Genomic DNA, 15,558 nt, shown 5'->3' with positions numbered 1-15,558 from the left:
AGAAATTCCCCCTCAATGATGTTCTCAGTGTGTGAGCATGAGGTTTCCCCGGACCTGCAGGAGTGACCATTGGAACAGACTTCCATCTAAGGGACGATGTGTCAGGAAGAATGTATGTAAATTTAGCTGCTCACTAAAGTAAAGGAGGTGAGGACTCCCAATTCAAAAAGCCTAGTCAATGGGGTGCCTGGGTGGCTCGGTCGGTTGAGCGTCCGACTTCGGCTCAGGTCACGATCTCACGGACCGTGAGTTCGAGCCCCGCGTCGGACTCTGGGCTGATGGCTCAGAGCCTGGAGCCCGCTTCCAGTTCTGTGTCTCCCTCTCTCTCTGCCCCTCCCCCGCTCATGCTCTGTCTCTCTCTGTCTCAAAAATAAATAAACGTTAAAAAAAATTTTTTTAAATAAATAAATAAAAAAGCCTAGTCAAGACTCTAATAAAAAAAATTTATTAAAGAAAAAATAAATCCGTACTCTAAAACTCTGTGTAGTAAAGAGGTGTAGAGAGGTACAGTTTTAGCCTCGATTCAGAAATGTTTTTATATGTGTAAGAAAAAAAAAAAAAGCCTGGAGAATTGAGAACCTACCATTTCGTTAACTTTTTAGAAAGAGATGCGAAATACTGGCTGGAAAGGAAAGACCATAAAAGCTGTCAGAAATGGTGGCATGCCTACAATCTGACTTCACAGGCAGAAGTTAGGTTAATCCAGGGTCCCGTTCTGATGGCTGATGCTTAAAGACAGATCTCTTCTCTACCATGGAAGGAAAAGAAAAACAGAGTGGCCAGTCTTCTTTGAAATGTTCAAGAATAGACTGGCAAAGTACTATTCCATTGAGAGGATTAAAAACAAATCATAAAGATGTAGGATAAACTTTCTATCTGCAAGAGAGGAATTGTCAACATCCACGTAAATGGAGAAATCATCTGTGAACACCATACCATTGTAACTATAAACCTGTTGGCATAAAGGGAAATTTGGCCCCGGAACAAAATATTTCAGGTAGATTTCAGTATTTATCTCTGACTCTTAATATTTTTAAGCAATCTGATTACAGAAGAGAACTCTGTAGCACTCCCTGGTTCTTAATGGGAAGAATTGTGAATATTTGAACCAGGGGCCTGCAGAGGCCGCACCAAAGTTCAGGCTAATCTCACATAGTACCAGGAAAGAGAATGAGGGGTAAATCCTATGGTGAATTGCTGAGGTCACTGGCCATACTTCAGTCTTACCTGTTCAACCCATGAAAGCCTTAGGCTTTCTCCAGTTGTGATGTTGAGGCATAGTTAACTGTATTCGCCATAATATTTCTCTCCACTGAAAATAGTTCATGTAGAAGAAAAACAATCTGAATACATGAACTTCTGTGCACTGATCGTAACAAATTTGATTTTGCGTTTAGAAATTTAACAATGACTGGTGGATAGGGCGATTGGTTAAAGAAGGCTGTGAAATCGGATTCATTCCAAGCCCAGTCAAACTAGAAAATATGAGACTACAGCATGAACAGAGAGCCAAGCAAGGGAAATTCTACTCCAGGTATGAGAAAAACATCAAGTGTCTTTGTAAACGTCCAGACTGTGTCATCATTTATGTCCTCTTGTTTTCTGTGTTCCACAGTCTTTATTATGTGTTGAAAAGCAGACTGGTGATATGGTTTATTGATAGAATCACAAATCCTGCATTTTAAAGCCTTCATCCCAGCACCTGATTGTCATCTTATTTGGGAGAGAATCAAATTAATTGTTGTCGTTAATCATAAAGGCATGGAGTATTAAATGTGGGCTTCAGTGCAGAGGAAATTCTCAAGTCCTCATCTCTTACCGAAAACACTGGGACACTGAGCAGCCTTCATGACTAATCCGAGTGTCCGTGGTAGCTGCCTGGCATGGCAGGAAGGTGTTTTAGAGATGATGGTCTTAGACTTCACTGGCGAAGAGCAGGTCTTGTGACCTGTTACTTCATTTTCACTTAGGAAACTCCATTTTCAGTTCTACCCATCGCTAAGCACGTAAAGGGAAACTCAATATGAAACCAGTTATCGCTGCCTTTGCAGATAGCAATTAAATGAGTTATGTAATAAGCTGGGGCTGAATAATCCTTCTTAGGATTCTTGAGGTTGTGTGCCCCTCATTAAAAGAATCACTGGAGGAGCTACTCAGACATGGAGTGAATTTGAAATTGAACCCTATGCAGACGAGTCCGAGAACACGGCCTGATTCTTCTGCTTCTCCTTGTCGGAAGGGATGTGATTGGGGCAAACCTTTTCATTAATGTGAATTGCTAGGTTTCTATTTTCTTGGTTATATTTTGTTTCTATAATGCTGGAAGATCCTTTGCCAATGGTAATATTTTAGCACAGGCAAGATTTTCTTCCCCCAAGTATCTGCAAATAAGTCATCTAGAAGATCTTTTTTTTTTTTGGTTTGAAACATCCCTATTTTGTAACTGTCAGGCTGTTTGGGTTCAGGTGGATTCCTCCCTTATTTGAAACCTCTCCCCCATTATTTGGCTGTCATTAATCCCTGGGCTACTGGGGGCTCTCAGATTGTGAGATGCATTTAGTCCTATAAAAGTGGATGCACGCAGATCAACAGTGCATGCACATTTTACTTGTAGGGTGTTAGAGATCGGATCCTATTCATAAAATTTACAGCGTTCTCCTGGAAAAATTGTTATTTTTCTAATCTCTGTATTGATAGTAGTCTCTCAGTACTAACTAGTAAAATCTTATAATGTGAAAAAGTTTTCTTTTCATAGGGTATATATATTGCTGTTTTGACTTTGGTGGGATATAGTTTGTTGAGGTTTGAAGTGATCTCAGATAGGGGATTGTTTTGATTTTGTTTGTTGAGGATAATTCAGTATTTTCAAGCATTTACCTGGTCAAACAAGTTTAGGACAGTACTTGGTAATAGCAAATTACCTTAAAGCTGTTCCCAGCCTTTAATCTGTTCAGCCTATGAATCTGGATAGTGGGAGGGGGATATTTTTCAGGGATCTACTAAAATTATCTTGAACGTTTCTTGGTGCATGTCTTTGGAATCGTGTTTTGTAGAATGTATTGTAGGAAATTTGGGATGGGTTTTTACGGAGATAGACTTGTATATCTTTCTCTGCTTATTCACGTACAAACTGAGAATACTTCCCAAGGAGTAGGAAGGGTTAGAAGCTTTGGCCAACGTTGTTAAGGAAGCGCGGTTTCCTCTGTCTCCCAAGCGGGCATCCCTGGTCTGATGTCGGTCATCAGCTCAGCTTTATAAGAACCTGTGGGCACAAGAAGTATGAGCGTTTCCACTTCACGGATGAGGCGACAGGCAAAGAAGCTAGGGAACTTGACCAAGCTTGCACAGCTTGTAAGTGGTAGAATGAGGATGAGAACTCGATCCATCTGACTGTAGCCAGACCGCAGACGGACGACCATGCTATGCCACACGTCGTGTGGCAAGGGCCCGTTTTTATTTACTATATTAGATCGTATTGCTTTTGCATTTTTTCCCTTAAAGGACCATATAAACTATCTGTATTTGGGGAGTAACGCCTCATAACTTATTCTAGGGAGCTAGGTGACCTTTACTAGACCTCTGGATCTTTTCTTTTGATTTTCTTGATTTTATTTTGTCCTGGTTACCTAAGTTTTTGCCTCAGTATGTGAAGGTGTTTTTACTTTCAGAGGTCTTACGTTTGTCTTCTAACATCCGAAATACGGTTCGATTCTGAGGACATAGCCAGCATTCAGCAGTACGTAAAAAGCCTGATGTTTTTTAAATTATAAAAATCAACCGACATCAAAAGTGGCAAATGGGGGCAGAGCTCAAGAATGTGGCATTTGTCTGGAATTCAAAGTTAAGGGCAAATTTGCATTTTGAACATTTTGACTATTTGCAGTGGTTGTCGAAATTTTACACAATTCAAATAATACTTTGACTTTTATTAAAATTCAAAGAGAATGTAAAACAGACCCATGCTTGAACTGAAATTAGACTCAGTACCTTAGAAAAAGGAAAAGCAAAACCACACACACACAAAACGTCTGGAAGAAAATGTTTTGGTCCTGGTAATGGGTACTCTTACAGCTTCTATAAATACCACTTTTTATTAATTTTATATGCAGTCTGGTATTCTTATTAACTGTACTGGAGTACCTCTTAAGAATCGGGAAAAAGATACAGAGGCCTCCTGCTAGCTATTAAAGGTTTTGACGTTTGTCTATTTTATGCATCACAACGCCAGAATAGCAGCAATACGGTTGAGCCTGGTTACTGGTGTTTTAGTGGAATTCATATTTTTATCTTAATGTTTGTGTAACTTAAACATTGCCCTTTGGTGCATAGACACTGTAGCAAATTCTTTCAAGTACACCCACGATTGGCTCTGATAATAAACGTTAGGCGCTAAGATTGCCTTGCCAAAACTGCCTGTCACTCTTGTACGATATTCCTTTCCATCCTCTTCCTTAAGGGGCCATTTGGTAGTAGGGCATTTAGCATGCTGGTATGCCAGTGAAAAAACATAAACGCTCTGATTCCGATAACTTTATCCCGTAAAGTTGCTAAGACGCTGGCGTGTCTTGTTTCAGATTTTAGAATTTGGTGGTTCTGAAGTACACACTCTTCAGTTTGTGCCTAAAATCCCCAAGTTGAATCCTCCGTGGTAGGCAGGCTTGAGACATGTTCCGAATACTAACTACTATCAGAGGGTTAAATCACAGAACACTTGTGTGTGTCATGCTCCGTCGTGGATCTTTTAAAGGTTAGCAAGTTGAGTATTGCTGTGTTTTTCTTTTGTAGGTTGCTCACGAAAGCTTGCGTACTTTCAATCTTAATACACTGAAAGTAACCCAGCTAAGACAGAGAAGCAGGAACCACACAAGAAGGAAGTCATAAGTTTTGGTGTTAACTTTAAGGTTCTGTGCATTACTTCAGAAGGTCGCTAACATAAAAAGCAAAGGGCACCTGCGGTTATCTCTCTGTGATGCTGGTGGAGAGCGTGAGGGCCGCAGATATTACCCTAGTTCTCTTCCATTCTCTCAGGGCCTTTTAAAATTAAACCTTGAATTTGAAACAGAGACTATTACATGGCTGTTTCAAGTACTCCAGGAATCTCCGCTGGGAAATTATTATTTGCCTCCTTGTAGGAAAGACAAGTTTAAAGTTCAATAAAAAGACAATGACTAATCATGTTTATTGAGCAATAGAAATGTTCTAATGTCTGAAATAAGCATCAGGTGTAACATAAATTTTTGCTTTACTTCAGTAAATCAGGAGGAAATTCATCATCCAGTTTGGGTGACATAGTACCTAGTTCCAGAAAATCTACACCTCCATCGTCCGGTAAGTAGGTAATAAGTGCGAAACGGTACATTCTGCATTTCATGCTTTCCCCAGTCTGACCTAGTTGTGTGAATTTACATACCCAGAATCACCGCCTGAACCCTAGAAAGGTTCAAATTGATCGGACATAAGAATGCTCACATGGGGTAAGAAACAATATGGGGAAATTTTGGCAGGGCTTGGAAAAAAGGAAATATGTCAATGTGTTCGCTGTAAGCTGCTTGGATGACCAAAGTGATGAATGTATTTAACTTTTTTATCCCTACGTACTTCACATGGTGCCCAGCACGTCGTCCTGGGCAGTAAATGGGTGAATGCCCACCATCAGATACGGTGTAATGTGCGTTGGCCTCACTGTTAAATAAAAGGAAAAGAAGGATAAATGCTTTGGAAAGGCAAGGAAAGGAGAATAAAATGATGGAGTGATTGGCCTGACACGAGCTTTACCCAAAAGGCTCTTTGGAAGATTTAAGAGATACGTAGAAATATTGAAAAAGACAGAAACACTCATAGGAAGAGTAACTACTGTTTTCTTTCCAAAGCAGTGGAGAAGCACACCACATTAAATTTGAATTCAGATAAAGATTGAATAATTTTTTTAGTATAAGTAAGTATTGTGTGAGAAATACTTACAGTAAAAAAAAAATTGTTTATCTGAAATTCAAAGTGGACTGTATTTTTCTTTAGTAAATCTGGCAACTCTGGGGGCGCCTGGGTGGCTCAATCAGTTGAGCGTACGACTCTCGCTTTCGGCTCAGGTCAGTCTCATGGTTCGTGGGATCGAGCCCCACATCGGGCTCTGTGCTGACAATGCAGAACCTGCTTGCTTGGGATTCTCTCTCTCCTTCTCTCTGCCCCTCCCCTGCTCACTCTCTCTCTCTCTCTCTCTCTCTCTCTAAAAATCAATATACATTAAAAAAAAATAAAGCTGGCAACTCTACCCTTCTCTGTAGAACTTGGAGTTCTATGTGATTAGGAGGCCAGTTGGTGGAACTGTAGAAAGCCCAGGATTATCAGAATCTTAGTTTGCTAAGAGAGGCAACTGGGACTCAGAGGAGGACTCCAGGGAGTTACCAGCAGAGCATTTGAGTGAAATGATTCCTCGTGTGATTCCAAGGAAGCTGGAAGCGGGAAGCGTATACATCCGCGGAGAAGGTAGGGAAGTAGGTGCCCTCTAAGTGGTGTGTCTGAAGAACAGGATTCCCCTCGGACTCCTGATCAGGCCTCGTTGCTGAATGTTGGTGGCTTTTAGAGACCAAAGGCTTCTTAATAAAAATGATGCAGCTTCTTTAAGTGCAAAATCTGAGCACAATAAGAAATAAATCATTTTAGGATGCATATTGATTTCAAAAACCATGTACGTACAGCTTGCAATAATTCTGAGTTGCCCGAAATTAAGTAAGATCGTACGTTTGCAATGAAAATTGAAGCCCTTTTAGATGTTAGGTAAGGCTCATGCCTTCCCTTCATCAGTGGAGGGTAGCTACTTACTGAACGCACAGGGGAAAGGAGGCTGATCTCCACACCTTCTCAGATATGTAAAGTTACCGAGATGATGATATCAAGCTGTACCCTTCATGTATATCTTAAAGACTGTCTCAGAGGCTCCAGAGGACTGCCACTAGGCTCCTGAAACGGGGAAATGTCACATCATATTGGGAAAGAACTGCAGCCCCGTGCCCAGAAGTCCACGCCACTCCCGTAGACGAGAAGATTCTTCCATTTCCATAAACTGGGCTGTGGCCTTCTACTGGTTTTGGCGATGCGAGAGCAGGCCACGTGCATTTTGAAGAGTGAGTTGGTGTGTTTGTAAAATAACATTTCATTTTTGCCGGCAAGTGTCCTTCATCACTAAAACAAAAGTCCAAGTTACTACAGCAAGGTCAAGAAGATTTAAAACTTGACACAGGTTTTCTACAGATGCAGGGCTTTGCAATACCTTTTCACGAATAGCAAGAATAGAAAACACTTGGGACTGAAAAGACTGGAGACATTTGCCAACCACAAAATTTATAACAGGAACCTGCTATAATTTTCATATTTCAACTTCTCTGAAGGAAACCTTCGGAGAACTTCTGCAGAGATGTTTCCCCACCCCACCTGCAGGGTAGACTGCCTAATTCATCCAGTGTGGATTGGCCTCCAAAGGTAGCTTTTATCTTTGTTTCCCAGAGGCCCTGTCTACAATTCACCTCACCCATCGCTAGACCGAGGAATATAAGCATTTGCCTAAAGTAAATATTCTTGGAGGTTCTCAAGGATTTGGAAAAGGAAGAATTTCCACTTCACATCTGAGTGACTGGGTGGTAGTCAGTTACGGAACACATACCCCCCTACACTTACACGCATGTGCCCACACGAGTCCCCCCCAGGACGCCACTCCACCTGACCCAGGGGTCTTAAGGTGAAGTTTACAGTTTAGATTTCAAAAAATGTTTCCGAGGCTCTCTACCAGCAAAAAAAAAAAAAAAAAAAGGAATCATTCTAGTGAGGACCAATAAAAGAAACTATTTTCATATTTATGGAAGTAGTTTTTCCCACGTAAATACTAATGTTTGCTAAGGTCTGTAAACACAAGTATAAAACAGAAAAGGGGTAACCATCGGAGTCTAATAAAGTGTATGGAACTCTGGCTGAATGTTTTAGAATTCTCTGCGCTTCAGAGTGAACCCTGATGGCTTTTAAATTTAAGTTAACCATAAGTCAGAACTAATCAGCTGGAAAGTTCTCATTTGGGGGTTTTGAGCCCTTGTGTCCAAATACAGGTAAATTTCAAACCTGACTCGGGTTTTGAGGCTATGCGTGGGTCGCCAAACATCTGGGCAGTATTACAGCTGAACTTTTTATGCATATCCACTCCTACTATAAAATTTAAAAAAAGAATCCATCCACTGGGGTACCTGGGTGGCTCAGGGTAAGCATCCGACTTCAGCTCAGGTCATGATCTCCGGGTTCTTGAGTTAGAGCCCCATGTCGGGCTCTCTGCTGTCAGCATGGAATCCACTTCAGATCTTCTGTCCCCCTCTCTCTCTCTGCCCTTCCCCTACTTATGCATGCTCTCTCTCAAAAAAAAAAAAAAATTTCAAGGATTAAAAAAAAAAGCCCATGCACTGATCAGAGCAGACTAGATTCAATGGCCAAATCATAAAATCTAATTCATGAACTTTGCAATCCCAGGGTCCTGTCAGTTCTCACATGCCAGTAGGTAACCCTCGATTTCAGAAAGGCTCTCAGGAAGTACTCTCCCCAGAAGGTCGCCTTTATAAGCCCAAGAAAAGATGAGGAAGGTAAAAGTGTATGGGCACGTGCCACCAGAAGGGAAAATGATCTGACGTTGGTTAAGAGAGGTATTAGAAATCGTGAAAAACCGACCCCAATCCTCTCCATCGTATCCAGGAAGACACTAACAACCTGCTTCCTAAGTGGGGATACAAGGAACACCTTACAGGGTTGTACAAAAGCATCCATTCAACCCCGCGGGCACATTTTGTAGTGTTCCCATCAAACACTACATGCTGAACCTTTTAGCGCCTCAGTATGCATGGATGCTGCACAAAGAAAGACTTCATTACCAGGGAGGTCTAACTAAATATTTGGAATTAACTCAGCCTGTTATTACCTTCACTGGAGAGAGAGAATCCTACCTGCTGTTTCCGCAAGCAGTAGTTGATGTGTGCAATATCATGCAAACGGTGCCGGGGAGTTCCTTCATCGCCTGCCTCCGACCTAATCCGATGAATCAAAGGAACAGTTAAACGAGGGTTTCGTTTAGCTTTCAAAAGGCTGAGTCACCTAATATCCGTAATCGCTTCAGAATTGAAGAGTGCTGTGACGGCTGCCGGGTGACCTGCCCCCGTCGAAACGGTCAGCAGCGGCTGCCGTTGCGTGAACCCGATGTGTTCCTCGTGTGAAGGAATGGTAGGGGCTTTGCAGCACCGAACTGTCATGCCCAGATGGCAGTGAAGATATCTCTGAAGATACTGTGGGTTTTTGTTAGACGGAGTAGATTTTCTCCTATTCCTTTCCATGATCTCAACTAAAGCATAGACTGATTTTCTCCTGAGCTCACCTCTGTGGTACCTTCCTGAATCCTGACGGTGAGGATGCAAGCCCTCTTGGAAAGCACAGGGGACTGGAGAAGGAAGGGTACCTGGTGGAGAGAGGGCTCACCTGGAGAGGCAGCGGGGTGCAGGGACGGGGCAGGGCTCGCAGAGGCAAACCTGGGTTCCGAGACCTGGCCCTGCCGAGTTTTTTGCCAAGAACAAGTCCCTGAAACTCTTTAAGAGTTTATCATCTCAGCCTTAAAAATAAGAGGGTTGAAAGCGATCTTCCAAATACTTTCCAGCCCTGATTGTGCAGTGGAGAAAATTCTGTAGTAATGGCACGTGGAAGCATTTTATAAAGTTCAAAATGAGATTATGGATCATTTTTCACTTAACGCTTAATCTTTAAGTGCTGCAGTTTTCAAGGCTGAAGGTTTTAAACGTGAAATCAGGTTGAACCACAAACCTAAACCTCTCGCTCTCCAGACAAGGAGACCGGTGCCACATTCTCTTGGGTCTTTGTGTCCCTCCTCTCTGCCTCTCTTATTAGATCCAGTGGCTTCACACAAGTCACTGGAAGTCCCCTTATGTCATTAGAATCATTTCATCTGGAGATCGTGGGGTCCAGTGCTTTCTAATTAGCAACTAATGAGGGGGATACAACCATCTTGAAATAGTTTTAATGCTGTCCTTCCCGGAACACTCCCTGAATCATTTGCCTCGTGTACGACTCCTTTCTTTGCGTTGCCCGAATTTAGGATTTTCTGTTCTCACGTTCGCTCAAATTCCTGTTGCATTTTTAGCGAAGCTTTTCACGTTGCCCTTACTTTCCCACAAAATCAAGCAAAACTCCGAAGCCTGGGGCACACCGTGATAAAGGTTTCCAAGAGTAGTTGCTCATTATCTAAAAGCTGAGTTAAGGTATCGGGAGACGTGAAGCCAAATGTTCTGTACCATACTTACATACAGTTGATGTGGAAAAATGTCAGTGTTCTGTTTGAAGCTACACCTTAAAAATGTTTCTCCGGAAATATTATCCGAGAGATCTAGCATAACTTTGTTCAAGCAAACCTATCACGAAGGGGATCTTTGGGTGTTGTTCGATTTGATTACATGGCATTCTTAACGTGCCTTACCTTGAAATTTTACTTTGTTTACTGTGCTGAGCACTCGTGATAGAGCTTTTACTGTGGTTAGTTTGATTTGCTTTCATTTTATTTTTTTTTTATAACCTGTTTTTCCTCTCCTGTCTACCTGATGATTTTTGAATTGTTTGTCTGTATATAGCTATAGACATAGATGCTACTGGCTTAGATGCAGAAGAAAATGATATTCCAGCAAACCACCGCTCCCCTAAACCCAGTGCAAACAGTGTAACGTCACCCCACTCCAAAGAGAAAAGAATGCCCTTCTTTAAGAAGGTAACATTAACTTCCAAGCTCCCGTCTGCTCAACTGCTCAACCGCACTGCGCCACCCTTCTCGTCCTGTTGATTGTCTGCGTCTTTTGATAAGCCAATAACGTGCATGCTCTGTTATTCTTTGTTTCTTTTCCACGCTGCTGTAGCTAAGCAGAAGCAGAGATCGGTAAGTTTACATTGACATAAGCTGTGTTTATCCTGCCACTGGCATCATTAGCATTAAGTCCCACGGTTTTATTAAACGCAGTCATTTCTGTCCCAAGAAAAGAACCTATCAAACAAGCTCATGGAGTCCATGCATTTCAAACTGACTAAATTCAGGGAGTGACCTGTTCAAGCACTATTACAGTACTTATCCTTTTTGATGGAATAATATCTACCACCAAGGGAATTTGTTGAAACCTTCCAAGATGTCAAAACACTGACAACTCCATATAATGCACCTGTATTGTGCATGCTTATTGTCTGTCTTTGTCTCTTTTCTTTTTTCCAGAAATTTAACTTATATCAAGCATATTAAAACCATGATTAGATTCTGATTGATGATATCCAGATACAATAGCTTGTACTAAAAAAAAAAATGATTCAATTTTTAGTCAGTATTTAAACTTCTGATCCACTAGGTGCAAACTCTGCAGATGAACAAGACCAGTGGAAAACTGCAGGCTTGTTTTGGCGGTTTACTGTGAGTTTTTCCTATTGTCATATATAAATCCTCTCCCGATGTTCTTGCCTTCTCCCATAGTCAGGTCGCAGCATCTCACCTGTTGGATAACAGGGCGGTGGCCGTGCGTAGAGCCTTTGCCACCGGCCCGCCAAGGTGCCGCACAGTGATGCTCCTTGTCCCCTGACTGGAAACCAGGGTATTCCCAAGTGCCCTTCACTCCAAAGTCTGTCTCCTTTCGCACATTTTGTAGCTTGAAAGCATTATTTTTTAAAGACCTTCCCCCCTCCCCCGACACACACACACACACACACACACACACACACACACACGATTGCCATTCAGTCCTTTCTTCTCACACACACCACTTTGCACAGCCTACTGCTGTGCTGTCTTTTGGAATCCTACTTCCCAGCATCACCATGTCCAGCATAATGATGGGTACGTCGTGACATGGATGCAAGCATTTTGCTACATGGAGGAACTCTAAAATCATCCATGAAGTGTCAGAGGCTGAACTGTGAAGTGTGTTGTTGTTTTTCTTTTTCTTTTTCTTTTTTTTTAATAAATGATGGTTACATTTATAATAGAAGACCTCAGCACTCCAGGCAAAAATGAAAACCTGGATTTTTGCGTTAACATGGACAGCCCCAGCCTGATGTACGTCCACACCAGTGGGCCCATCTTGCTGGTCCTGTCTTCTCGGCGCAGCTAAAACTTGCAGCCAAGTGACTACCAGTCTTCATAGCACAGATGCCTAGAAAATCTGCATCCTTCAGATGCTCTGGATCTTACAGAGCAGTGACCTGAACGAAAACCACGTTAGTCAAGATGTGTTTTTTGAAGTTTGCTTTCTCTTAAATTCCCAAACCTTACAGATGTCTATGAACCACGATTTTTTCAGCTACACAGTTGGAACAAAATAGGGCTAGCGGGAAAGGGTAGATAAAAATGATGGTGTCGTTATCACTAGGGCACAAAGTACCAATATTCCATCAAATAAGGTAATTTCTGTAGCTACCCTATCGAATACGAAGCTGATTGATGACCGGCATGGGTAACCCTTTGCTAGTTGGTAGCCACAGACTGAAGGAACCAAGACCTTATGTATGAAATCCTGGGCCGCTTAACCCTTACAGGCTTGAAATAAAATTTCTTGGTAGCCGTTGCTGAAATATGTGCAATTTATATTCCTGATCCCAACAGTGGAAAAGGTATTCTTCTACTGAATAGTTATAAGGACTCGGCTTCTAAACAGTTTCAGTATGATCCCAGGTGTTATCAATGTAATAACAAATATGCTTATGATGCCTTCGGCACTGGTATTCATTCTTCTTGTGTTACTGATTATGTGGTGAACTTCAATGTAGAGCTCAAAAACCAAAAGCCAACCTGACATTCACCGATACGATTGTTTTCCATCTTTTAGGTTGCTTTTAGAGTGGTGCTCGTGGCATTTGTGCTGTTACTGTATTATGTTTGTCTTGTTTTTTTCTTTTTTTTTTCCTGTTTGAAAATGTATTCTACCTTTCTTGTGTCTATTAAAATTAATTTTGAACACTAGCTAAAGTTTTAAGGAGTAAAATTGGACAGCACATGGCAGCGTTATTTTTGTCCCCAGAATGGATCTGTCCTCTACTATGGGCGGAATCACAGGTTGAAACTACAATGTTTTTTACTGCCCACTCCCAGCCCCCACCTGAAGCAAGTTAAGTTTAGTCAACGTCAGAAAGTTTGCAGTGGGCAATTTTAAGCAACCATACACTGTTCTTGAGCAACAGGCTGATGCAGAAATTGCATTCATGTTTGTACATCAGTTTTTCAAATTCTTAAAATAGTTAAAAAAAATTTTTTTTGTCTGTGTGATTCTTTAAACATATAGTTTTCAGGCACTCCTTAATGCAGGAAGATTCAGATAGTAATGATTTGTGTACCTCACTGTGGGAGATCTTCTCTGTCTCTCTTTTGCATTAAAAAAAAGTCCTCTGGGGTCCGTGTAAGCACTTTCTGCTATAGAAATAGCCACTTTTAATGTGATCAAACAAATTAGCTGTTACCTGATTTTTGGGGGAAAAATTTTGATCATTTTATGTGAAGCGGTTAAAGCTGAAACTTTTTGGAAGTTTTAGAAATTGCTACAAAATGTAGCTCATTCCCCTGCTCTTCCAAGAAAGAAAGAAACTATCGTAGAAAGGCATGAATTAGTTATGTAACAGAGACATGACCTAGGCCGCTCATGAGAAGCATATTAGATGTGCGAGTTGATAATGAACCTTTTGAGGCCCCTGCAGCATGCTTGAATATGTTATCACACATTAACCCCCTTTCTTCCAAGGCACGTAAAGGCTACATTTTAAGTTTTCAAGTTCCAAGGTAGAGAAACCCAAAATCCAAAACCATGAATCACTAACCTGTGATAGGGATCCTTAGAACAGGCCTGCCTGTTAATTGAAATTCTCACAGTACAATAGGGATTTGCAAGTATTTGGTAATGGGCGTTACAGTGTTCTGAAATTAGGTTTTATCCAGGTAAGACCAACATCCAGGATGCAAAGCTAATAAGACCTTTTTTTTTCTCTGCAATTAACCACGTTAGTCTGATCACTCAGCTCTTCAGAAAACTCTCAGATGCATTTAAAAAGCAGTATTAACCTCCAGTCCAGCCTAAACACTTCTTCTGCATGAGGCATGTTTCTGTCCTTCCAACTAGATTTTGCTGAAAAGCAGCACTTCCTGCTTTAGGAACTAATATGTCAGTAGTATTTCTTGAGGCGAGCAAGAAAACTGTAGACAATTCAGTAAGTTGAAAAACCTTAGGAAAATAAGCCCACCATGCTTTGCTTGGGTTTATTGAGGAAAGAGGCAAGTAAGAAAAATAAAAGAAAGGAAAGAAAGAAAGAAAGAAAGAAACAAAGAAAGAAAGAAAGAAAGAAACGAAAAGAAAGAAACAAAGAGAAAGAAAAAAGAAAAGAAAAAAAATTTTTGGAAAGCCGGTGCCTCCTATGACAGAGTTCAGGAAGAACAATTTATACTTAAAATATCTCAGCTCCCCCTGCCTCTTAACCATCTGAAGTCTTCTCCTCTCTCTCTGCAGACAGAGCACACTCCTCCTTATGACGTGGTACCTTCCATGCGACCCGTGGTCTTGGTGGGCCCATCTCTGAAGGGCTATGAGGTGAGTGGCTGCCCTCCGGAGCACACGTGACCTTCACCAGCAGCACTGCTTTGTGACTCCACCTCCCTCTTGAATTGAGACCTTAAAGAGCTCGTAGCAGCAAAGCATGTTATTTTCCAGGCTGTGGTACATAGTGCTTCCTGTTTTGTTCTGTTTTTATGGATGTTGCTTTGGAGATTTTGCTAGCTTTAGTTTACTCAGTCTGGGGGGAAACAGTATCAAACGGAGAGCTGCCCGAAACCACTTGCGATGTCATGTTATTGTCACTAAAACATCAGGAGAAGTTGGGGGAACGTTCCCGTTTTAATTGTCACTGCTACCACAACTCAGCAACGGAAATAACGTGACAAGTCTCCCATGCTACTTTTTCCAAAGGGGAAGCATAGGGTTTTAAACAGTCTGAGGAGTAGAAGTGTTTTATCCTAATTAGTAATATTTTTATTGTGTCTTATTAATTTATTGCTTGCTCAATTGCAGGTCACAGATATGATGCAAAAAGCATTGTTTGATTTTTTAAAACACAGATTTGAAGGGCGGTGAGTATTTCAGGATACTGGATTTTGTGGATTTCTTCTTGATGGTGACAGAACCCGGGTGGGACAGGCGTGTGATCCCAAGAGAAAAATGCCCTCTGAGGTCTCTATGGTGATGGGCAAGAAGTCTCGTTCAGTTCAGTCTGATTCAGAAAATATCTGTCATACTTGCTCAGCACATCCTCAGCCCTGGATTAGCCAGCTCTCTGTCCCTGCACCTGCATCTATAAGCTTTTTGGCCTGTTGACTAGTATCACCCTAGAGTCAGCTGGCTCTCAATGCTGCACAGATATAATATACATCGTCTTCTCACTTTTCTGACGTCTGTACCATCTCCTCTCTCACCAATTCCCAAGCCCCTTGTCATCTCTCTCCCCCATGGAGGCAAACAGAGA

At 41.6% G+C, this 15,558-nt stretch overlaps 1 protein-coding gene across 9 annotated transcripts in view; it reads left to right on the top strand.

Moving 5' to 3' along the window:
- The window catches only part of CACNB2 (calcium voltage-gated channel auxiliary subunit beta 2), a 381,041-nt gene that overhangs the window by 343,420 nt on the left and 22,063 nt on the right, over nt 1-15,558 (top strand). For 7 of the 9 annotated variants that reach the window (XM_040451273.1, XM_040451275.1, XM_040451280.1 and 4 more), the window contains 5 exons: nt 1,398-1,534; nt 5,252-5,328; nt 10,659-10,792; nt 14,550-14,630; nt 15,108-15,166. In XM_040451273.1, the coding sequence (XP_040307207.1) occupies nt 1,398-1,534; nt 5,252-5,328; nt 10,659-10,792; nt 14,550-14,630; nt 15,108-15,166 (488 nt within the window). Of the gene's footprint in view, nt 1-1,397; nt 1,535-5,251; nt 5,329-10,658; nt 10,793-10,937; nt 10,958-11,414; nt 11,477-14,549; nt 14,631-15,107; nt 15,167-15,558 lie in introns of all 9 variants that reach the window. The other 2 variants (XM_040451274.1, XM_040451276.1) reach the window with 2 other exon arrangements.

The sequence above is a fragment of the Herpailurus yagouaroundi genome, unplaced genomic scaffold (genome assembly GCF_014898765.1).
Source record: "Herpailurus yagouaroundi ecotype Mexico unplaced genomic scaffold, PumYag 203, whole genome shotgun sequence".
Taxonomy (NCBI): Eukaryota; Metazoa; Chordata; class Mammalia; order Carnivora; family Felidae; genus Herpailurus; species Herpailurus yagouaroundi.
The sequence above is the reverse complement of the archived record's forward strand: the minus strand, read 5'-3'. Positions and strand labels throughout refer to the sequence as shown.